Source organism: Falco punctatus (assembly GCF_963210335.1).
Source record: "Falco punctatus genome assembly, chromosome: 15".
Taxonomy (NCBI): Eukaryota; Metazoa; Chordata; class Aves; order Falconiformes; family Falconidae; genus Falco; species Falco punctatus.
The window spans coordinates 19,516,154-19,541,624 of NC_137595.1; the positions used below are offsets into that span (position 1 = coordinate 19,516,154).

At 46.7% G+C, this 25,471-nt stretch overlaps 1 protein-coding gene across 1 annotated transcript; it reads right to left on the reverse strand.

Annotated features, from left to right (window-relative positions):
• IRS4 (insulin receptor substrate 4) lies at positions 1 to 23,484 on the reverse strand. Its single transcript, XM_080365829.1, has 2 exons — positions 19,779 to 23,484; positions 1 to 2,459 (listed from the first exon to the last, which is right to left on the reverse strand). Exons 1-2 carry the CDS (start codon positions 23,284 to 23,286, stop codon positions 2,455 to 2,457), a joined length of 3,513 nt encoding a protein of 1,170 aa, XP_080221955.1. The 5' UTR covers positions 23,287 to 23,484; the 3' UTR covers positions 1 to 2,454.
• Between the last annotated feature and the right edge of the window lie 1,987 nt (positions 23,485 to 25,471).

Consider the following 25,471-nt stretch of genomic DNA (forward strand, 5'->3'; position numbering starts at 1 on the left):
TACATGAACACGTATTTACTGCAAGTAGCTCTATGGAAAGCCAAGTCAGATAAATATAAACACTATACAGAGCTTCAAGCCAGTCTCCCAAAACCGCAAACGCGATGTGTTTTACAAAGAAAACAACAGAACAATATTTACAATGGAAGACAAAGCCAGATCAATCAGCTCAACTTTAAAACAGATCTGTGAAGCAGAAATAGCAAATATAATGAACAGTTTCAACCATATATGTTTTAGTTTGTACAGACAATAACTGTCCAATATCAAATTAAATTTACAGGACAAACATTGTTCTATCATTGGTATTTTTGTACTATACAGCAGCATAAACGGGTAGCTGGAAGGTAGTATATATAGTGATATGTTTTACATCATCTGAAAATGTTCTTCCAGCACAATACTGAATAAATTAGTTGCTGTAAACTAAGAGATTCAAAAAGATTGCATATTTATTATGCCGTACCTATTAGTATTTGTACCACTATACTTGAGGTTACCCATTTACTTATTTATTCAGCATTTATTAAATCAGTGCTGTATATTGTACAATGGCAGCCTCAGGGATCTAATATGAAATATGTAACAAATTTCTTCAAAACAACCTTTTCCTTTCACATTAAATGTTTAGAACTATCTTCATCCAAATTTTGATTTCTTAGAAAAGATGTAAAGCTTTATAAAAAGCTGTCTACGTATTGCATTATTAATTTATGAGACCAAACAAAAGCTATATGGCGAGACAGTATCGTGGTCTGTAAGAGTGGTCGTATTTTCAATTTGTGTACGTTTAGCAGCAACGAGTAACTGTACCAACTGGAACTTCTCCTCCAGAATCAAAAACAGGTCTGTGCTTTTAAACCCCGTAGCAACAGTTTTTCCTGTCACTAGACACTGAGTAAACTGATTGGTACCATGTTTCCAGGAAAAAAAGGAAAAAAAAAAGAAGAAAAAAAAAAGTCTTCATATTTTAGTGACATGTACATTTTAATACTACTTAAAAATAGATTTGGGTACACATCACTGAACAATCCGAGTTGACAGTGTCTAATTTGTTATACAAACTGTACTAGCAATTTAAAGGTTGTATGTTAGAGGTGAGGCAGCCTGACAAATCAGTTGTACAATATACAATGTAGAGGATTACCAGCTGTGTGGTGCAGTACAGCATGAGGATTTGTGTACCACTTCTAAACCCTTGACCAATCGTCAGTGCCTTTTATTATACATCGCATGTACCAACGACTAGTGTCGTGCTCTTTGAAGTTCATAGCAGTGTTAAAAACCTAAACTCATTTCAACCAAAAAAAAAAAATAATAATCCAGTACAAGAGTGAAGCACTTAAATGGTAGAAAAATCAGGGCTTATTTTTAAAATGTCAAATAGTCATTGTTCACATTTCTGTAAGTGGGATAAAGACAATTGATGAGCCAACATTTTACTTTTTTCCCCATTATGCCAGGAAGAAAGAACAAAAATAGCCCCAAATTAAGAACGGGACTTAGGTTGCCAGTAAGATCAATTAGGGTGGTTTCCCTTTAAAAGCTACAGCTGACAAGTGTCACGCAGAAGTCACAGACGCTGGATACGACTCTGCAGTTCTCCATTCGAATGCATGAACAAAAACCTCATTTTACACAATTTGTATTTATAAACAAGTATCTTGAGGGTAAGAACAAAAACAATCTACAAGACAACCAGCCCATTAATCCTACTTTGTACATACCAAAATTCTGAGCGGAAAAAAATAATTCAGTTTAAGCTCTGACAGACATTTGATTTAAAATACTCTAGCCTATGATCAAGAAATACCTCTTGTACCATAAAAGCAAAACCTTTTAAAAAAAAATTAGGAAAAAAAGGCAGAAGAGGTCTCTTCTCCCCAGACCCGTTGAGTCCCACGGGTTCACCCCTCAAGCTAACGTGCACCTCTCCCTCCCTCCTTCCACCCCGCCACCCGACAGAAATCCTGAACTGCCAAAATATTCCTAAACAATACGTGTTTTAAGCTAACCACTTGTTAATGTACCAGAGAAGCAAAACCCATGTTAAACAGACAATCAGAAACCAGCTTTGACTTCTCAGAATATAAATTAAAAAAAAAAAATATTAACGGGAGAGGCAGGAGGGAGAAAGGGGCATACAGGGATCTCCTATTAGCATTCACACTGCCTCCCAAATAGGTAGGACACGAAAGACCAAATTCCATCACCAAAGCACAGCTATGAAAAAAAAAATCTCAATTCAAATTAATTCGACTGTAGAGAGCTGATGTCTATGGAAAAAAAAAAAAAAAAACCCAAACAATTAAAAGGATGTGTGTCTATGTCCGTGCTGGTGGAAATGAAAGTAGCCGGCTGGAGCTGAGCTTTGCTTCCAAAAGCACCACACAGTTTCTGGAGTTACCAGCAGAAAAGTCTTCTCTTCCAACAATGGTTTCCATGGCAATGCAGTCAGTCTGGAAGGGAAGGGGAAAAAAAAGTCAGTGACATTTTAAATGCGAGTTATACTGGAAAAAAAATACGTGTTTTCCAGAGAGATGGAGCTTATCCATCGCAGGAGCGACAGCTGCTGACCGGAGGGCACGGGCCCGGCCAGGGCACCCTGTCCCATGAGGAAGAGCCAGGGAGGCTGGAGCGAGGCCGAAGGGCCACCACAGGCTGACACGTGGGCGCTGGACAGGAGCTGGGGCGGCCACCAGCACCAGCACCAGTGCCAGCACCACTGCCGGCGCCCGGTGGTGGGAAGGAGCCCAGCTCGCTGTCCGTACTCCGCTGGAGGAGATGGAGCCCCCCGAGGCGCCGGGCGACGCGCAGCACGGAGCCCATGGCTCAGCGCAGGCTGGGCGCGGAGCAGGTCCGTTCACCCAGGGGTACCGAAGGCTGCGGCCAACGCTCCCGCTCACGGCAGGGACGGAACCGCGACAAACGCGCCCGCAACTCCCGTGCCCAACAAGGAGTGGCAAGCCACGACAGCCACGTGCCCCGTCCTCAACGTTTCAGGAAAAAACATGATTCCTTCTAATAAGCACCACCTTGGAGGAGCTTTCCCTTTCCGAAGCAAGACTCACCAAAAGGCAACACAGCGCAGAAGCTGCCCCCGCACCGCCAGCGGCCTCAGGCTGCCTGGAACAGGCAAGTACAAGGTGCTCGGCGAAACGGGGTGGGGGAATATCCTCTTGTGTTACAGGAGGACCCAGCCTGGCAGCAAGGCATGGATGGACATCCCAGAGAGGGGGAGCCCTGAGCAGCCAGCTCCGCAGTTAACCATGCAGGTGCCAAGGTGAGCGACTCAAAAGGCTCCCGACACGGATAAAACTGGTCAAGGGGACACGGACACTCTCTGCAGCAGCATGAACATGAATCGAGGAGCACACAAAAATTCACATTTTGGCTTGCTGCGGAACCCAACGCTCCCAGTAGAGCCAGCATGAGCACTGGTGTCAGCCGGAGGGGCACCACCAGCCCCATCACTGCGTCGTGCTGCCTCCCCATCTGGACGGGCTGTCCTCGCCCACCCAGGTGGTCCTCCCAGCCAGGACGGAGGGCACCGTCCCCTGCCAGTCAGGTGGCTTTGGTCACCTCCTCTTCAAGGTCTGAGGCACCTGTCTGCGGGACCTGCTTCCCGGCATTACAGGGAAGAAGGAAGCAGCAGGCTGCTCGCATAGAGAAACAACAGCCCCCTAAAGACACTGAGCCTTCAGAACACACCAGGTACAGAAACGTCTGCTTCCACCCCTGGGAGGTGCACAGCACAAGCCCTCACTGCCGCCAAGAAGAGCTGCAGGCTGGGGAACGCTTTGTTAGGAGCCCAGCACGGTGCTGGAACGAAAGAGGAGGCTTCAGAGCTTAATCCTGCCCTTCTGCGGGGTCACGAGGAAAGCTGTTACATCTCCTCGCTGAAGAAAGCACAGGGCTTCACCGCCTCCACCACAGGAATATGCTGAAGAAAACGCGACCATCTCAAGAACAGGCAAGCATTATGTATAATAATGCAAACCTGTATGTTTACTTACATAACCAATCCTAAAGTACGCACACGCAAACTCCACCCTGAGTTAAAGAAGTTCTGATTTCCATCCAGCTTAAAAATACTGTCGCTTCAAAAGAAAAAAGCAAGAAGGCCGAAAGAGCAAAGCTCGGAAGAGCTGCCCCGAGCAGCTGCCCCTGCCCTCGGCCAGGGCTGCCCACTGCTCCAGAGACAGGGCAGGACTGGAGCGGTCAGAAGTAGAGGGGTCCTTCAGTTCCAGGGGAAACTCCCTTTTATCCCTGCACAACCCACACCAAGGTCTGGGTTGCTGGGTTTCATTTTTCAAATACATAGTGATTTCGAAAATATAGTCACTAGGTTTTCCACAATTCAAGGAGCAGACAGCCAAAGTACACCCGCAACTCCAGGATCCCCATTTGTGTTGTAACGATCGCTACAAAAAGCTATTGCTCGTTCCACACCGAGCATGGTGTGGTTAGCGATGGCTTTGTTTTCACAAAAGCTCAGTGAAGCTATTCTTTTTTAAATAGTTCTCCTCTTTAGAAAAGTATTATTTTGTTGTAGGACCAAAGGATGAAAACACGCACCACAGCTCACAATGAATCACACCTCAACGATGCATCCAAGTCACACATTAAACCAGTTCAAGCTTCTATATTAAACTTATATTCAGTAAAAATTAACATTTACCAGCATCCCCCCACCCTTTCCTTGCTGCGGACCCATAAGCTTACATAAAAGGAACTTCAAAAACTGTCTCTGCTTTTGTCAGGACATTTTTCCTCCACGCCTAACACACACGGCACACCTGAAAGCTGCTTGACAAGTTATTCTAATCTCTCCAAGCACATCCCCAAAACATTCCAAAAAGCAAAGGCCCAGCTGTTTGAATCAGAAAATCCCGTGTGGCATAACTCAGGATTTATACATAAAACTTTTTACAAGCTTTCAGAAACTTATGCCAAATTACATCTAAGATACTTGGAAGGGAAGGGGAAGAGGAAGAGCTTAAGAGCAAAGAAAAAACCCTGCCGAACTCCTAAGTTTGATTCTTTGAACAAGCCCAGCACAACTCAGAAGGCAGCGTGCTAACCAATTCCAAAGCAGGCTCAGCCCTCATCAGAGCCCAGATGAACACAGATTAATTTATAAGAAACCTGAAGAAAAAAACCCTCAAACTAAGCTTCACTACAATTTAAAAATTCCCTGTATGTCCTGGCTCAAATACTGAGTTTTACACCCACATAAAGGCAAGCTCAGGACCTCCCCGCAGCGTCCCCCCTTCCCAAAACTTTGTGTTTGTTAAACAAGATCCCATTAATTCGTCCCCCTCTCTCCCCTTCATCATAAGCTATACTTCAGCATGTTTCCTCGTCATTTTTAAGCTAAAACAGAATTGTGGGAACTGTAAATAAACATAAGGGAGTTTCACATACACATTACCTACAAGCTGGTAACAGTCTCATAAAGCCTTGAGCCTTTCAGACATGGGGTTACGGGTTGTCACCACTTCTCTAATCCCTTTGTTAAGCTGAAAATTTCAATATTGCAGTTGGAGCAGTACAGCTGGCTGGTGCCCTGAGTCATCAGCTCTTTTTTGGGGATAAAAGCATCAAGCATTTATATATAGAGAGAGATACAGATCTAAATCGATATATATGTACGTATGTGAAGACATACATCAGTGTCAGATAGAAGAGGCAGAAAAGCAACTTGTGAAACTCGACCACCAAAAAAAAAAAAAAAAAAAAGTAAGACAAGGCTGAGGTCTTGTGAGATCCCTCCCACACAGTGCTTGCAGTCCCCACCACTCGTGAGGGTGGCACTCAGCGGTCCATTCCTCCCTACAGCAGGACCACAGCCAGCAAGAGCCACGGGTCACCCCCCCACCAACCTCCACGCTCAGAGAAATCCCATCACGACCAGTGGACCCTGCGCCCGGGGGCGAGCAGGGTGTGCAGCCCAGCGAGGGACAGTTTCCGCAGTCCAAGCCCATCATCTTGAGCCATGGAGCCATAGGAACTCCAGCTGATGTACCTTCCCCCAGCACATCCTCCCAGGGAGATGTGTGCTGAACCACCAGCCTAACTGCCTTTCACATTTTGGTGCCACAGCTGCCCACATGGAGCGAGCAGGAACCCTGGTGTCAACAGAGCACTAGAGACTGCCAAGACCCCCCCGCAGTGCTGCGTGCAGCTCTGGGCCCCAGCACACGAAGGACACGGACCTGTCGGAGGGAGGCCAGAGGAGGAGCATGAAGATGCTCAGAGGCTGGAGCAGCTCTGCTGTGAAGACAGGCTGGGAGAGTTGGGGTGGTTCAGCCTGGAGAGGAGAAGGCTCCAGGGAGACCCTGCGCAGCCTGCCAGTGCCTGACGGGGGCTGCAGGAAAGCTGGAGGGAGCTTTCACAAGGGCATGTAGTGATAGGACAAGGGGCAACGGCTTTAAACTGAAAGAGGGGAGATTTAGATGAGATAGAAGGGAGAAATTCCTCAGGCACTGGCCCAGGCTGTGGCAGCTGTGGGTGCCCCATCCCTGGCAGTGCCCAAGGCCAGGCTGGACGGGGCTCTGGGCAACCTGGTCCAGGGGAAGGTGTCCCTGCCTGTGGCAGGGGAGTGCAACTAGATGGGCTTTCAGGTCCCTTCCAACCCAAACCGGTCTGTGATTCTGTGAAGTCGCATGCATTTATTTAGCAAAGTTGCAAGAGTGCTCATGCATTAAGGTCCTTGGTGGCTCTCGTCTCCCACACCTGATCTTCTACCATTGGACTAGCCAGTAGGTGAAGGTAAACTAATGGAGAACACGAACTGCTCAAAGAAAATGAAAACAATACAGCTTCTGTGAAGCTGGGTGATCTTGTTACGTCAGTCTTCATAATGTAAGATTCATCAGCCGACAGTTTTCTGTGCTACTAGGACAAACACAATCGCTGATCAATAAAAACCAGATTAGCGTTTCATTACAGATAGCACAGAAACGTACCTGGCTCGACACTGACTGATCAGTAAAGGAAGCTGTCAGAGAAATGGATGAAACAAGTAAGGGAAACAAATTACGAGGTGCGAGCTAGCTGGGAAGAGAGGAACAAGCTCACTAAACAGCCCATCAGTCCCTTAGAGTTCTGAAAACACGCATGCCACTAAACAGAACTCAGTGGCCAGATCAGACATGGCAAGTTTGAAGGTAACTTTCACTTGCAGTGTAAACACACGGCTGTTCCTGGATTGTCACCAGCTCTTCCAAGAAAATCTGCTCAGTCTACAAAAACAAACACACAAACAAACAACAACAACAAACCACACCACCACCCTGGGAACAACAAAACAAGCAGCAAAAAACTGAACGCCAAAACCCCTCTGCACTTTTGTAGCAGTCCAGAAATACACTGTTCTAAGTGGTTTTCAGAGCACCCTACACTGGGCTTTTCCGCTTATTCAAACTTCAGCTCCGTTAACAGATTCTACACGAAAGCTTCAGCCTTTATGCCAAATCGAGTTCTGCTGCTTCAGAATATCGAGAACAATACAAATTCAACTTCCTGTGAACATTTAATATTGAGAACGAGTCCAGAAAGCGTCCACACATTTTCACAGATCACCTCTCAAAATAGATAAGCAAAGTTTAGAAAATTAAGAGTGTTCTCTTCACTACACAATTCTATTTAAATTCATCAGTTTAAGATGGGATCAGATTATAAAACTACACACAGCTGTCCAAATCTTTCTGAGGAACAATGAGAGGGAAAGGATCAGAAGGGCAGAAGAGAAACCAAGAGGGCAAATATTTAAAATGGGATGGCAGCATGCCATTGCTCAAAAACGTTTTGTTGAAAATCAAGGAACACACGGAAAAAGTGCTCTACAAGTGTTCTATGCAAAAATAATCTATAGTTTTATAAAAGTTAGGGTCAGAGGATTAGATCAGTCTTAATTCATTAGATTGCAAACCCAGCGTGTTCCATTTGAAAATGTATCAGATGAGAATACATCCAATTTACACTTCATTTCCTGCATCTGAATTATTAAGGTCAGGCGAGTCAGGCCACTTTGAAACAAACCAAGAGGTTTTAAGAACATAGCAGACATACCCTAATTCTCTCAAAAAAATCCATCCTAAATAATATCTGTTTTTACAGGAAAGGCTTTTACTGACATAATTCTGCAACCGATTCCTAAAAGGATAAAAGATTTGCTTACAGAAGATATTAATTTAAGATAATTAAATGATTAAAATCTCCATGTCAAAGACTTAGACAGCTTAATGCTTTCTGGAGAACACTACTGAAGTTCTCCATTTCCTGAACTTCAGGTTAGGGGGAAATCAGAATTAATCTGATTTACACAGATCAAAAGCAGCAGAACAGCCCTTGACTTTCTTGCGCGCAAGGCCACACAATATTCCTGTTGTTCAGGAAAGCACCAAATCCCAGCACAACCTCAGGACACAACGTGCATGTCCAAAAGCGCTTTGTTCGTGCCACCGGGACAGGGCAGAACTGCCATGAACAGCACGCAGGTCGGGGGGAGGGAGCTAATTTGCACAAATACATTCTGCACGAGTTAGTGAGAATTTTCTTTTGCCCCAAATCTTACCAAATGCAGTTACTATCCTGCGTCACTGTCCTATTTCTTCGAGTTCTTATTTTAAAGGCATAGCTTTAGACCTTGCTAGAGGCAAGTGGTGTTATTTGAGAAAAGCAGGATCCCTTCTTAATTTGCACACGCAGACATCAAGTCTACAAATACAAATCAGAAAAACAACCACATCGTTTGCCGTGGCCACTCCATATGCAGTTACCATACCTGGGTAACCCAGACAAGGTCCTGACACAGAAATCCCTTACTTGGGAAATGTGCTAAACTACATGTTCACCATTAAGCACATATTCCACAAAATGATGCTTTAACTGAGCTAATGAATGTATTTCATACCTACAATTTTACCAACCTTACACAAGCAAAAAAAAAGCGAGATCTGTTTTAAGAAAAACCTGTTACATGACCCACTTTTCATTGGATAAACTATTTAAACACAGCGAGTGGTAACAACACATCCCACTAAATCAGATTCCTCCTCAAGCTGTGTTTCTAAAATTTAGAAGACAAAGTTACTCTTGCAAATAATTTTTATCCACAATTGTTCATTCAAAATGTGGTTCTGCTATTCTTAGTGCTTGGCGATTTCATGAGCTAAAAACCTCTCCCATGCTTTAAGATCAGTTTTATTCACTTTGCAGAAACGCCTTATCTTTTGCAACAGTGGCTTCTTTTTCTGTTTCAAACAGCAGTGTTGTTTCTAGGAAGGCTTTATGCCCACTCCCTAATTTCATCTCTTACTGATACTATTCCTAGAATTAGGAAACTTGCACGCAGTTTTGGCAAGGGCTTAACACCAACTCAAACTGCACTGGACAGCTTGGCGAGCTGTTGGGGAGTTTTGGGGTTGGTTGTTCTGGTTTTTTTTTAAATAAATTTCTGTTACAGTATAGCAAGACAATACTAAAAATTCACGTAAACACACACAGAAGTTCAAAATTTCAGATTTTCACGTTGCAAAAGAATGAAAAAGGTTCTTTTTTAAAAGCACTGTTACAGCAAGTGACTGACCTCCTAAACTGCAGAAAACAGATAAATTTTAGCCAAAAAAAAAAAAAAAAAAAAAAAAGAAAAATCTTGCGTGGCTTCTGACAATACCACCTGCTACAGTTGACTCCGCTCTCCTGACAAAGGTTAGAAGCCCTAAAGGGCCAACAGGGAGGAATAAATTTCCTGCAAACTGGATGTCAAGAGCTGTTAGGGAACAAACAGGGAAGAAAACAGCCAGGTCAAATACCAGTGCTGAACAGCGCACACAGCTCCGGTTCCCTCATTCAAAAAAGACTTGGAATAGCTGGAAGAGTTTCAGGGTAGTGCAGAAAAACTCATGAAAGGTGTGAAACAGCTTCCTAGTGAGGAACAGACAGGTAACAAGAACCCTTCAGCCTGCAGAGAAGTATTAGGACGTATCAGTAAGTTAATAATACTATTACACCGCAGGTCCCTGCTGCGCACGGTGCGGGAAGCTGCTGACAGCACGCTGGCGAAGTATATGGCAGAGGAGGATACAGCATCTACACAATCCTAAATAGCATGGAGAGAAAAGATAGGGTTTGTTATCTCTCCCAATACACAAACCAGGGGCTGCAGTACGCAGCAGGGTCCAAAACAGAGAGGTCTGCATGCAGCGTGTACCGACTGCGACCGCAGGCTGCTGCGGGTACAAGGAGTTTACACAGGATCAAAGGGAGATTGGAAAAGTACTTGGATTAAAGATCCATAAAGGATTATAAAACAGACAAATTACATCAGGCTCAGGAAATCCCCCAAGCTGAAAAAAAAAAAAAAAAAAAAAAATACCAACCCAGCGGCTGGGTGTAGGTTTGCGGGGATGTGTTATATACGCCTGCTCTGCTCTTCCTCTGCTGGGTGGTGTCTGCTTGCAGGCACAGGCCTTGGGTTTGGGCGAGCCAAACTATTCTCATGAACGCAACTAAGAGACACTGTCCTGTCACTCATGACTAATGAAACAGCTCCCCACCTTCCAAATCGCCTTTTCTTGATATTTTGTTTCTACAAGAAGTTTCACCTAATTCACCCCTTTGCTCTTCTCAACCACTTTAGCCGTCACCGTTTGAAAGCACTGGGCACTACCTTTTCTTTCACCTCTACTGCCATAAACGACTGTCAAAGGCATGAAGTTGCTACACGGCCACATCCCCAGATAGTTACACCCTCCTCAGCCATACCTTTTGCCCATGCATGCCTGCACAAAAAAAAATAAAAAAATATTTGCTATCAGCCACTATCTGCTACCACACACAGCAGCTGCACGCATCAATTTTCTACATTTTCTAATTACCACATTATTGAGTCTGCATTAACATCAGGACACCCAAAACCCCGGCTCACGCAGGGGAGGAAGAAGAAAAGATCAGACTGCATTGCATGTGTGAAGCAAGATCTTCTCAAATCACAGCACACGCACAAGAGCCAAGGATAGGGCCTTCAGCTTCCAGGAGGAGCTCGGGAGCACACAAGGACAGAGTTAAACTGTGTCCACACACAGACAAGTTTTAATCAACAGCACGCAGCTCTCCTTCAGTGTTTACCTTGTGGAACACGTCAACATTAGTATTTCAATCGCTTACACCCTCGACAGTGAACCAAGCCTCACTGCTGCCACCACTTCCAGACGCGCCCGCAACCACTGGTGGCTGCTCAACCTGATCTACCGACACAGAAATAACGTAACTTTCTCTGGTCAAAGCTCTCATTTTGCACTCCAGCTTCCGCAGGCCACTCTGGAGCAGCTGAAAGCACCCAGCAGCTGCCACCCAGACCTCCCTGCTTGAGCTGGACTCCAAACACTCGCACACACCGGTTACAAATCCTTGTATCTCCCAAGCCATGCTGCTGCCTCCTCCCCTACACTAGGAGGTTGCCTGAAACCACCTAAAATCCCTCCTGCAAAACCATGGAGGAACCAGCAGTAATGCCAAAGCAGCTCCATCACCCTGCTGCTTCTGGAGCAAAGTCACACAAAGAGCAGAGGATGCAGCGATGGTAAGTGCCCAGGGGTGCTGCCCCGCGTGATCCTGTGCTCTGGTACGCATTCCTGCACCCCTGCTTGCACTAAATCTATGGCTGCAGGAAAACTAACTTACAGAAAGGAAAAAAAAAAAAAAAAAAAAAAGAGGAAAAAAATAATCACATTCCACATCTAAAAGGGAGAAGTAAACATCGGGACATGCTCCTAACTCGGCGATACATGTTGGCCCACATTCCTCTTACCAAGATTAATATCCTGGCCAGTGTTCTGACATTTACCTCATCCTTTTCAAGTCATTTAAACCATTACAACCACTGTATTTATAGCTCGCTACCTTCCATCGCTCCCTGCCCTGTTCATACCCTTCCAAGTGCCTCTACCAGCTTCCTCTCTTGCAACCGCTCTCAGGCAGCCTTTTATCTCCCTGCGAGGCTCTTATCTTCACCCTGCCAAAGGCAGCAGCCTTGATCTTTATCTTACTCTCCACCCCAGCACATTAAGTTTCATCCATCGCTTTAGTTTTGTGTTTTAAATTGTAAGCTCCTTAGGACAGGGACCAACACATTTACATTTGCGGCAGGGTACAGGGGACCTCCATCCTGCCTACCTGTTCAGGTTCTACAAGGAGTAGAGATCGTGTCTGGAGCTACAAGCTTTCATTAACAGACTCACTGTTGTAATACTGTCTGAATGACCTCAAGATCAAATCTGTTCATTTTTTTCAACTCATTTCTAACTGATTTCCAGTTCACCACAACCTGCAATTTAGAACAGTCTTCTTCTAAAAACAACCAAACAAAACTCACCCACCCAACCCAAAAAAACATCAGAGTTAATTAATATAGATGGCAAATACCTCCCAAGGTATCTCACATAACAAAAAGCAAATATTCTAGCAGTTTGAACTCAACAGTGGATGTTACTACAGAAAACCCAAACAGCTCACAGATTTTCCTAACAGACTAACTTAAAATACAAAAAAAAAAAAAAAAAAATCCATACAGCAAACAGGATCTATTCAGCCCCTTAACCCATATTGGTTTACACTTAAGAAACTTTATTGGTTTAGACTTACAGGAGTTAAGGGTGTTCCTTCATCTGTACTGATGGAAGTTTTACCTGCCCCCAACTAGTGCTGAGGAATGCCCCCAGCCAACCCCCCCGCAGACAGGCTCTGTTACCTAGACCAGGGAAGCAAAGGTGCCCAGGTGTGGGGAGCAGCCTTTCCGTGCCAGTTGCTGGTTCATCTTGGCCATTTCAGCTCAACTGTCGAGAAGCTGCCACAAAAGTCACAGAAATAGCTTAAACAGGGGGTTTACACATATAAGGTATCACATGGCTCACATTAATAGCTTTTCTTGGTCTAGTACGCAAGAAGTTCTCATTTATCTAATGATGCATCTGCTTTGCTGCCACTAAGATTGCTCCAAACCCCTAGTAGCCTGAGAGATCTGTGTGAAAAAAGCACTAGTTCCCAAAAAACAATCCAGGCTCAGGCTGAACAGCATCAAAAAAAAGTTATACTGCAAGTTCAGCTGTTCAGCAAGAGCCATAAACAATAAAGCAAGCTGGCTTGGCATGAGCATGGGAACAGAACCGCACTATTCCCTCTGGAAGGAAGGTATCATTCATTAGTGTCTCAACAGATTTAGAAGCAAATTTTACCAGGTTTCTTGCACACCTTCTGGTATTATTTCCCACGATTTTCTGAAAAAGAAAAATACAGTTTGATATCCTCAGTCATTCCACAAAACCCTGTTCTACTGGAAGGGAAGCTTTTCTCCAAGTAGGTAGCATAACTATAAGCCTTCCATGCCCTAGCAAAAAGCAAAAACTAGCCTATTTTATGCCCTAAATAATAATCCAATATTTATGTAAGTTCATAATATACATACGCTATGCAGTGAACACAAGCACTATTCACCTTTTAGTAGTAATTTAAAAGTTTTCAATTTTGTTGAGTCCCATTAAATTTTATCGCCACCCTGGAATTACAGCCAAATTTTAACTATATTGATTTTAGTATAAGCCATCTCTTTCAAAAACCCTTTCTTCTCTGAAGACTAAAAAATAAGACCTTACACTTAACTCAGTATCACCAGCACACACCACATGTATACACACACCCCCAGTCTTGAATTGTTAGCATCCAATCCTGCAGCTAAACCAACAGAAAACAATGTTTTGAAATCAGCAAACTTTGCCCCTTAAGATACAGCTCATGACTTAACCAGGGCAGAAAATTCTTGCTAACAGTCTGCTACACTGCTGCTCTTGGGATAATGCTACACCTGAAGCAAAATCTCCACAAATCCAAACACTTGTATGTTCAAGATCATTTAGATAAGACACTCAGCAACACCTCTGAAATGCCTTTGATGAGTCAGGCTACTTTACCTTTGTCTTCCCACTGCCCTCAAGTATGTCACAAATCCCTACTGATCAAGGTTCTCAACTAAATTGTAACCCTCCCTAAGCTGGGTGACCTTTACAGAGATGCAGAGCTTGATTAAAACTAGAACATACTTCTTCCTTTTCCCCATGTCATTGCTTTAACCTGTGAGACAGCAATGCAACTTCATCATTGGATCCTTGTTATTATGCAGAAGCTAAACGTGAAAAAAGTCAAAACAACAAATTTGCAGGGTGGGCCACAGGACCGCTCTCCAGCCAAGTCATTACACACCATTTAGGGTGAGTCATAAGATAATGCTACATTTTTAGGACAAAACAGCAGTAATACAACCCCAGGCTCCAGAAAGCTTGACACATTCTCACCTGCCTTTCAGCTTTATCACTCCGTTTTTATTAGAGTTGAAGAATGACACGTTTGATCACAACAGTACTTAAAATAAAATTGTAGAATTTGTTTCCTGCTTGGGATGGGAAAAACAAACTTGTTAGCGCAGTCAACATACTGAACACCATTCAGCATGTTTTTGGGAGCACCACAGATCCCCAAACAGAGCACAAAAACACACACCAAGGTACAACACAGTACTATAAGCTCTTTTTAGTACCATCCAAAACCTCAAGGCATAAACCCTGCCCCCAGCAATCAATATGAAGAAAACTTGTTAAAGATCCTTTCATTAAAAAAGCAGCATATGCAGAGAAAAAAAAACCCCTCAAACCCAAATTCTACCTACTGCTAACAAGCCGCTGGACATAGAAAAAAACTCAGAGAAAGAACTAGTGACAAACCGCCCCAGTAACCCTGGGCTGGAATACAGCTGCTGGGGAGACTGACTACGTGACTCCAACCTGCCACCCCAAGCCACAGGGGAAACAAGGGGCCCTCAGACATCATGGGAGACAGGGAAAAAGTGAAGTTTTAGAGGGAAAACTAAAAGGGTAGTAAATCTTTTGGTGAAATCTTAAATGCATTAAAAAACAAAAACACCACGCACACACACGCACAAAAAAAAAATGCTGCTTGGACCAGTGCCGGATTACTCCCGAACTCCACAGGTTCTGCAGTGGTGCTTTAACCTGCAAGACAGCTACAGGGAGGAAAATTTAGACTTTCAAAGAAGACACACGTCACCAACAGCTGCAACTATGGATTTCAAGTCTGGAAAGCTGATTTCCAAAAGTATTTCAACGGTGACTACAAGTTCTCTATCAATGGTAGGGAAACATTCTTGTCTCAGATTTTCTTACCCAAGCAGAAGTAAACCCCAACTGATTCTTGGTCAAATATGTCATAATTAGCTCACTCCCACGCTGCATGGCAAAAAATCTGTTCTGCCATCAGCAGCTTATACACTGCTTGAGAAAGTTACCCTGGGTGGTTTCAAGCATAGCTGTAAGTCACTCAAGACTGTTCAAGGGGCATCTGTTACAGTAAGATTAAAATGCTTTGGGTTTGTTGGGGTTGGGTTTTGGGGGGGGGGGGGGGGGGGGGGTTGGGTTTTTTGGGTTTTTTTTTGGTTTTTTTTTTTTTAAGAATTATTATCCCAGTGTTATTTCAAAGATGCAGGACACACAGCAGCATTCGGATGCGCTTCAGTAGGGTTCTTCAAGTTATTTTTACATGGGCTTGTGCCTTAAGTATTCTGCCGATACAAAAGAGCCTCAGTTTGAAGTAAACTTTTAAAAACCACTAGCTTGAAACCTAAAAGGGGCAGTTATTTGCTTGGTATCCTGTAAACTGTAATTTACTATATTAGTAATAGCTAAAACATCCAGCTTCTGAATTTCTCAAAGTGTATATTGTTCATTACATTCTTCAAGATTTTGCATCTGAAATATGTAAGTTACCATAAAGGACCTGGACAATTTGGAACACAAGTTTTACTTTACAGCTGTACTTGTTTTCCTTCCTCTCAAGCTCCCCAAAGGGTACACAGCCCTCTCGCCCAGTATAGCACAGGAGGAGATTAAAAAGGTGAGGAACATTGAAATTATAGTCCTGCACTTTAGACAACTTCTGAAATAGTATCTTAGCATAGTGTTAGAATAGCAGGTTAGAGATAAGATTAAAAAGTGGGTGTAAAAAAAAGTGGGTTGATAATAAGCTGAACATTACATTTACTCTGAACAGCCTGTTCTGTTTCTGGAGTCCAGGGTATCTTTGCAGGTTTAATATTTCTAATTAAGACTGAAGAAACTTGTATTATACAGGACGCATTATGCAGTTTATTACCGCCCCGTTCTCATTATCCTCCTCAGTTTCTACAAGGTCCAATAACAAGGTATACATTAGCTAAGCCCTGTTTGAAGTAGCTTTAGTGTTCTGTACTCCTAGCACAAAATTTCATGACTCAGATTCATGTAATCAAAACTGCAAACCGCTTGCTTCAATATTGTGTAACGATTTTGTGATGAAACTGTTTTGCTAATGACCTCCTTAAGCTTCAAGCATTAAAAATCAGAACATTATAATCTTTTTATCATCATCATTATCAACATAAAACCTGAGTTCAATTTTGCCTAAACCTAAAATGAAAGTTTACTAACAATTCAGGCCTATTTACCATTTCAAGGTAGTGCCCTCCCCCTCCTCCATCCATGTCATGAATGGAGAAGGGGAAGAAAAAAAAAAAAAGTTTGATTCACATCAGTGAACCTGACCCAGAAGTAGTTTGGGAATTACAATGAGGGGGCAGTGATGCATTGGAAATCACTCCACCACCCTCAGCAGTTTGGAGAACGCAGCTGAGTCACAGAACACAATATTCCACTTAAGCAAACAAAAACAAAGCAAAACAGCAAATGATCCGAAGCTGGGAAGTGTTTTCCTTCCAGTAAAACTGCAGTTTACGGAGAAGAGAGCAAAGTTCTCTACCTGATAGAATTTAGCACACGTGGGATAGATCCTTTCTAAGAAGTAAAGGGCAAAAATGCATCTGCTAAATATTTTCCTTAGGAATGGATTTAACCACACAGCATTTTGCAGGCAGAGACCAAAAGAGTGGGACGTAAAAGGAAAGAAAAGACAGCACTGAGTTCTGCTAAAAGTCTCCAAGTATTAAAAGTATCAATTACACACAGGCACACTACACCTCTTCAGGACACAGAAGTTTGAAATGAAGCTTCATTTTCACTATTCAAAATGGAACGTGCGAGTGTTTTTTCTAGATTACAGAAAAAAAAATTAAGTATTAAAATAGCAGTTTATTGCAGTAGAAATGATACATTGTTTAAAGAATACAGGCTTCTAAAATTATGCTTCCGATAGCTCAGAGACACAATTTCCTACGTGAATGGAAACTGCTATCTTTATAATCAAGAATTTCAAGTCATTACTAAGAAACAGATACACATCACTAATTTACAACACTGTATTCAGGTCTGGCCCCCTACTTTTTGCCTGGACTATTCTGAAATTTGTTCAACCCCTCCACGAGCCACCTACAAGTGAACAATGTCCACACCCCACCTGCCCTCCTACTATACACCAGAAATATTTTATGCTGTCTTTTTAGAAAACTGTTAGGCCTTGTTTTGGAGCAATGTTTTATAATTTTGTTTTTCTTTTTAGGACTAGAAAGAAACCACCAACCTAAGCTCTTACTGTTCTCATGCTTCGTTTCCTGCCAAAGCCCATGGTTTTTATGCAGAGTTTCTTTCACTTCATTTTAACACACGTTTCATTTCCAGAAAACTTCAGTCCACAGCATAAACCAGCAGCTCTAAGTCTCTTGCCCCTCTGCAACTCGTAATAGACAAGGGAAAAAACCCCAAGCACAGGGCTGCAGATACTTTGCTGTGGCAGGAGTAAGCAAAATGTTTAACAGAAATACCATTTCTACACACACAGTCTCCCAAAAAATATTTTTAAACGTAACATTTACAGTATGGCTGAAAGGAAATCATCTCTGCTGGGGTTTTTTTCCTCTCCATTTTGTAAGAAGTTTTACTTTAGAGCATGGATTTTAATCATATGAGGGGCATAAAAATCAAGTAGGAATTCTGCTGTCTTTGGGGGTGCTCTTTAAAAAAAATAATATTCAAAACCAGAAACACAGATCAGATACAGACATCAGTATACCTTTGACTTAGCAGAGAAATCTTTGAAGTGCTGAAAGACTAACTTTGGAAGAAAGCACTTTCTTGGACTGGCAACTTTCAACGTCTTCTAAATTTGATTCCAACCAACAAAACAAAGCAGAGGCAAAAAACCACTGAGGCAAACCACACATTTCTGAGCAGCCCCAAGCAGTGCTGCCAGACTTCGAATGGCATGCGAGCTGAGTCAGGCTTATACCTTCCACTATGAAAGGCTACACAATTTTAAGCTCCTTCAATACCTTCTGCCTTTAGATACTTAGTTTTAAAGTGAAACTAGAAAAGAAAAAATTTCAGTGTTTAAGATTGTAATTAAAAACAGAAAAGCCTGCAGTAGCCTGCCCCTTCACTGCTTCCTCTGTTGACAGAGAAATAGACAAGTATCAATGTCCAACAGCAATTAAATATTTCCTCTTAGTACTGATCAATTATTGACTACATCTGCATTTTCAAAGACAGGAAAACATTTCCAACACACAGAGTTTTCTATCTGGCTGGGTGAATTACTGTAAGTTCAGTGGGTCACTGACACCAAAACAAGGATTATACTTCCAAAGTTCCAGTGCAATGCAGCGCTTGCACAAACACTGCTGCTCAGCCAGTGGACACGGATAATACCACTAACAGCTAATTACTACTTACTGCTCCCACCGTGAGAGCTTATCATATGAACAGAAGCGTCCCTCCTCTTCCCCATATTCTTCCTTCCCACCCCCAACACCCTTTTTTACGCACACCTCAAACTGCATTACCTTAAGCTGGGTCAAACCACTGATCTCTTGAAAGCTAGCAGCCTTCTCTCCAAAGTTTCAGACCTGGAAAACACCACTCGGAGCCTGCTCATCCTCTATCGCAGGCCCTCCTCATCCGCCATGCAGAAGGCAGGTCGCTGGGTGCAGGCTGTGGCTCAGCTGAGCCCTTGGATCCTACTCAGGGACAAGCAGGGAGGGCATGGGCTGCAGGAGCCCCCCACCACCCTGCCCAGCCACCCAGAGATGGCTTCTCCAGAGGATATAAGGCTCCTGGGGAGAACAGAGCTCAAAAGGGAAAAAAACACCCCGAGTTCTGTTTACATAAGATTCAGCTAAATAAATGTGGGTAGATTTCCACATTAAAGAACACATGTATTTCACCTACATTTGTTGAAAGAAACTGACCTAAACCCCAAAATTTGATATCCAAACGCAATTCAGCAATTTTCAGCTATCCCTATCCATGAGACAAACTACAAAGTATCAAGCTCACAAACACCACCACCACCACAACTAAAAAAAAAAAACACAACAAAAAAAGTGAAGAGTCATCGAGTTATAGGAAGGAAAGAAGAGGAAAACAGGAAGGAAAAAAAAGAGCTACCATAAGCTCAGGATGGGAATTCACAAGATGAAATACAGTTGTTGTTTATACTAGCAAAATTCTTTCCTAAGAAACCAAGGCAGGTGACAGTTCGCTAACACCTCTAACCGCCTAGAAGAGTCACATAAATCCTTTAGACCAAGGACCACGTCCCCTTGTGCTGCTGTTCAGCGGTTAGAATGCTGCACTATGAGACAGGTTGTGCTAGAGTCATGCAGAAGACTATAAGAAACATTCACCCCACCCCAAAGACCACATTTTAGTATTAAGTAGAGTGCCCCATTCCTACAGTTAAGCAAGCATGAAAGGAAAAGTGCTTTTAAAGTTACAAACCTTTTCTCGCAGCGTTACACTTCAGACCATCGGATCTGCTGAAATCTATGCTTACGTAAGCTCCACTGTCCAAACCTGAAGTACCATTTTGGAGATGGCAAGTTGGTGCTGCAGTACTTGCCTCACAGCTTATAGGATCATCGCGTAAATTCAGAGCGATGTAGTTTAAGCCATTCTGAAATCCAGTTGAGGTATCCCTGGACATTTTGCTTTCCTGACCATCAGCAATGTTTTCATCCGGTTTTAACCAAACATTGTCAAATGAGGCAGAGCTGTGTCTTTTGCTACTGTCAGTAAAGAAAGAAGAGGAGGTTGTCACAGTCCCAGCAGAAGAGAACGTTTCGGAACTGTGTCTCCTCCTGCCTTGAGGATCGGCTCGGATCACTTTCGGTCCCAGAGGAGGTTCAGAGCTAGGAACAGAGAAGCTACTGCTACCAGCATATCGATCGACAATGCACAGTCTATTCACGATGGAAGAAGGGCTATCAACCTTTACACCGTTGTCAGATTCGGCGGCAAATGGCCGAGGCGGTGTCGCTGCCATGTTGAACGTCATCTCTGTGTAGTCATCAGTCCTGCTGCTTGCGGTGCTAACACAAGCGGTACCAAACGAAAGCCTAGCGTAGTCAGGATTTGGTTGGTTTCTAGGAATACTGGAACTTGCATAAATTGAAATATCCGTTAGAGAGTTAGACAGTTCCTTCGCTACTTTCGGCGACTGTACATCCAAGTCAACGCTCATGTAATCAGAAAGCGGGGACTGTCTGTGGTCACTGCTCGAGCCTAGGGACGATGGTGATCCTTCTGCAGATAAGGAATATGGTGTATTACTCGCCTTTTCATTAAAATCAATATTTATGTATTCACCGGGACTTGCTGGCTCAGGTGGAACTGTACGATCATACATTCTTGGGATAGTATTGCTCCCTCGCGTACCTAGGGGCAGTCTCGTGGGCCTAGTAGCCCTGTTCTGCACAAGTCCTTCATCCGAACCTTTCACCGCCGACAGTTTAGAGATGCCGTTAGCCAGAGCCTCGCTGCTGACCCCTTTTACATTTTCTGGTCCACCATACAAGAGTTTTCCAGGTGAAGACATCGGAACATATTCACTGTGGTCACCGTTTTGTCCTGACAATGCCTTAAAGCTTCGGGGCAAAGAAAAATACGAACTAAAACCTTTGGAAACAGAAGTGGTGTGAACATAATTCGAATCACCGGGGTGCTTTGGAGCTGAATTACCAGGTGACATATCCATATACTCATTGTTTATGATCTTCTCATTACTTCCTTTAGAAATAAATCCAGTTAAAGGACTTCGCACAGGTGAAGAGCTAGCCTTTGGAAACATCATCATATACCCTTTGGAGTCAACCTGAGAGGGTGACCACGAATTGTTAATCTGTTTCGGAACAGACATACTTTTAGGAGTCATCGGCAAATAGTCGCTGTTGCTGGCTAGAGAAGATGCCACTCCTGGCATCATTGGCATGTACCCATCATCCCTGGCTTTACTCCTACTTTGGTTACATACAGAATCAAGGTTAGTGTCATTGTACTCCGATTCATGGTTATCTCTCAATTTTGGTGTTTCAGAGTAAAGTAATCGCCCGTGACTTCCCACAGAATCTTCATCTAATGAAGCCGTAGTTTGTGTCGTCTTCTGCTGCACCGACACAGACGTTGGCTTTGTTAGAGAGTAAGTTCTTTTCCTGAAACACTTTTCAGCCTCCATATAATCATCTCTGGAGCTATCATCTGCCTGTTGCTTACTCATGGACATGTACTCACTCAGACAGTTCTCCTCTCTGATGGGCGGTGTGTTTCCCAGGGAATCTGGCGTGTTACTCCTGACCCGAAAGTACCTGAAATCTCCAGGGCTGGAGCCATATTCATCAGAAGAGATAAATCCCCCATCGCTTGGGGAACCACAGACGGATGAGCTAGAAGGCCTGGTCAACATGTCCGAAGCAGAACCATGGCCACTGCTGGAAGAAACACTGATGGGACTTGTAGTGGAGGGAAAATGAGACACGGGCAGCGAAGCAGACCTGGTGTGGTAAGATGAGCTGAATGCGGCTCTCACATACCTTCCACTTCCTTCTTGCCGGCCCAAATTCATCCTCGCAGTGTTCAGGTGGATCAGACTCCCAGTCACTGACCTAAAAGGTCTAGTCATGGTTCCTTCTCCTTCGCTGGATGTTCTGAAGCGATAAGAGCTGCTGCTTTTGGTGGTAGGAGGCGTCCCTCCAGCAACACTCTCAGTTCTAGATCTTCTCTGCAAGCCCGTCTGGCTGGGGGGCAGGTTGCCCAAGTGCCTCCTAGTGGTGATGAAGGAGATGGGGTTGGTGCCACTGCCACCACCAGAAGACTGACTCTTGCTCCGGGGCCTGAACTCCGCAAAGGCCTTTAGCGCTTTCATGGTCTCCAGAAAAGTCTCGTGCATGTTCTGGGCAACCACTGAATCGTCCACTTGCATCCAGAGCTCTCCGGGCCCAATGGAGGCGGATCGGCCCACTTCAATGAAGAAGAAGTTCTCCGAGTGCCCGCAGCGGCGAATGTTCATGAGCTGCAGGTGGACGGAGGGCACCTCCGAATTGAGCTTGACAAGGTGGATGGCCTTGCTGGAGAGGCACAACCTGTACACTCCGGTGAGGTTTTTCGTCTGCCCCAACCCTTTGGGCTTGACGTTGACCTGCCACACCTCCTTGAAGACGGTGCCAGGTCTCAGGGCGGCCCCATAGTGCTCGTCGTCCTCGTCCACCTGCTGCTCGGCGTGGTCCTCCTGCTCCAGGAAGCCCCTCTTGCTCTGGCTCATGAGCTCGCTGATGGCCTGGTACCAGGCCTCCTGCTCGCCCTCGTTCTCAGCCAGCATGGCGAAGTACTCGTCCTTGGTGTACAGGGCGATGATGTGCTTGTGCTTGGCGTCCGCCCGCCGGCTGACGGTGAAGCACTGGTACAGGGGGATGACCCGCTTGGGCGGGGGGCAGCAGAGCGCGGCCGGCCCGCCGGCCCCCGCCGCCCGCAGGCTGCTCTTGAACTTCTTCTCGCTGTCGTAGTACTCCAGCCGGGCGGGGGCCAGGTGGCTCTCGGCCCGCAGGACGAAGTAGCGCTTGTGCCCGTGCTTCTGCTTCCGCAGGTAGCCGCACTTCCTCACGTCCTCGCCGGCGGCGGGCGGGGGAGCGGCGCGGCCCGGCGCGGGGGGGGGCGGCCCGGCGCGGCCCGGCGCGGCCCCGGTGCGGGCCGCCGCGGGGGCGGCCTCGGGCGCCGGGCAGAGCGAGGCGCTGGGCGAGCGCCGCAGCAGCTGCAGCAGGTGGTGGGGCTGCGGGGACGGGCAGCGCCCGCCCTCGCCCGCCGCCGGGTCCCCCTCGCCCGCCGCCGCGCCGAGCACGCCGGGCTCCAGCTGAGGCGCGGCTCCGCCTCCCGTGTGGCGGGCGCCCGGCTCCTCCTCGCCGCCCCCGGCCGCCGCGCCGCCGCCGCCGCCGCCCGGGCCATTCATCCCGCTCGCCATCTTAGGGGCCAGGCAGGGTCCGGAGCGCCGGGGAAGGGGCACGGGGAGGGCAGCGGGAATCCGCCCTCACCGGGGAAGCGCCCCCCGCGGCGGGCCGCGCATGGGGAGCGGGCGGTGCCTGGCGGTGCCTGCCTGTGCGCCCACCCGCCGCCCCCGTCCGCGCCCTCCGGCCGCGCCGCGCCGCGTCCGGCTACTCGCACTCACGCAGGCAGCCGCGGCGGCACCACGGCGAAAACATCACGTGACCGCGCAGAGGGCGGGGGCGCGCGCCGGGAGGGAGGCGGGGGCGGGGCCCCCGGCGCCGAGGCGTGCGGAACGAGGAGGGCAGCGGGGAGCCGGCCGGGCGGCTCGCCGGAGCGGCAGGGAGAGAGCGAATAGGGAGCGCCGGCCCTTCTCCAGCGGCCCAATCAGCGGGTAGAGCTGGGGGCAGGGGGCGGGCCTCCCCGAGCGCTGCCCGGTGGAGGCGGGGCTCCGGCAGATGGGCAGCACAGTAGACCACTGGAAGGCGGCGGCAGCCCCGTGCTGGCCGCGATCTGGCGGGGCGTTTCCTGCGCTGGAGACGGGTGAGCGGCGAAAGAGGCGGGACCGGCGCTGACTGGCGAGGGGGCGGTGAGCCGCCGGGCCGTTAGCCAATCCGCGTCTCACACACAGAGATAGGAGAGGCGGGGGCGAGAGCGGCGTGTACTTGGCGGCGTGAGTAAAACGGAAGGCGGGGGCTGAGGAAGACGGGCAGCCCTCTTGGCCAATGAGCGCCAACACCTTGGCCCCAACGAGAGATGGCCGGCTGACGTTGCCTTCACCCAGCTCCCTTTCGGAGGAGCCCGCCCCCCCCCCACCCCCTCGCCCGCGCGCGGCCGGGGCCGGCCCCGATTGGCCGGCGGGGAGCTGAGGCGGGGCGCGCGGGGCGGTGGCGGGGCGCGGGGAGGGAGGGGTGAGGGGGCGCGCGCCGCGGAGGAAGTAAACAACCCGTCAGCGCGCGAGCGACCGTTGGGGCCGAGTGCAAAGGCGGCCGGGGTGCGCGGGGCCCGCGCGTGGCGGTCAGGGCCAGGCCCAGGCCCAGCCTCGCCCCGTAGGGCGGCTGCCCCGCGGCTCCCCGCACCCTGCGTCCCCGCAGCTCCGTGAGGCTTCGCCGTGCCGGCTGGGCAGCGTGGCGGCTGGGCAGCTGCGGCGGGGCCGAGGCAGTCCCGGGCCGGCCGGTCCCTTGCGCCGCTGTCAGGCTGCTCAGCACGGCCAGCGATCCTCACCCGGCGGTATCCATGCGGGCCATAGGCATAATCCCAGAATTTTAGATTAAAATCCGATGAGTGAGGAGCGAAATCTCTCTGGTTTGCAGTGACACTGAATGGGCACAAAATTCCTTCTCATCCAGATGAATTGTTGCCCGGTTACAGGAACACGGTGCGGCCAGATGCACCACCATTCCTTTCTAGCCCTTTACCCACCTCCACAATGCTTTCTTCTGCTCTTAATTAACGCTTCCCTTTGCCAGCTCACCAAGCGCCCTACTAGAGGCATTTAATTGGCGCAGAAGCGCAGCGGCTCTGACCCTACCCGCCAGGCGTCACGGCCAAGGACGAGCACCTTTCCCACCTCGTGCTGCGCTGCGGTGTGGCAGGTGCTGCGGTGTGGCAGGCGGCAGAGGCCGGGGTGTTGCCCACCAATGCAGTCCCTGGTGCCTTCGTAGGTTTACTACAAGCGCCCCTGCCAAAGGTATATGTAATTTGAGTTAGGTGTTTGTGCGTATCAGTCGTGTCGGTGTAAAAATAACCTTTTTTCCATAATATGACTGCAAAGATCATTTCCCTGCCAATAATTTTGACCATATGCCTGTCTCTTTACTAGCTCCCCCTTCTCTGTCAGTCACACCTAATGTACTTGATCTGCTTTCAAGGTCATTCTTTGTCTACATCACCTGTGATTCACTATTGAGATGACAAGGCTCAACAATTCCTCACACCAACTTCTACCACCCACTTGTTAAATTTTGGGATAAATAGCTCTGTGTTTTCTCTCACTGTGCCTCTCTGCTGCGGGAAAAGATATTTTTTGGAGTCTCCAGTAACTCAGTTTGGAAGCTGGCACGCCAAGTCTTGTACTTGCCATATTGATTGTTAATGCCTCATTATTTCTTTGTACTTCACCATTCTCTATCTGTTCACTGCCTGCTCATCATGTGTTTAAACAG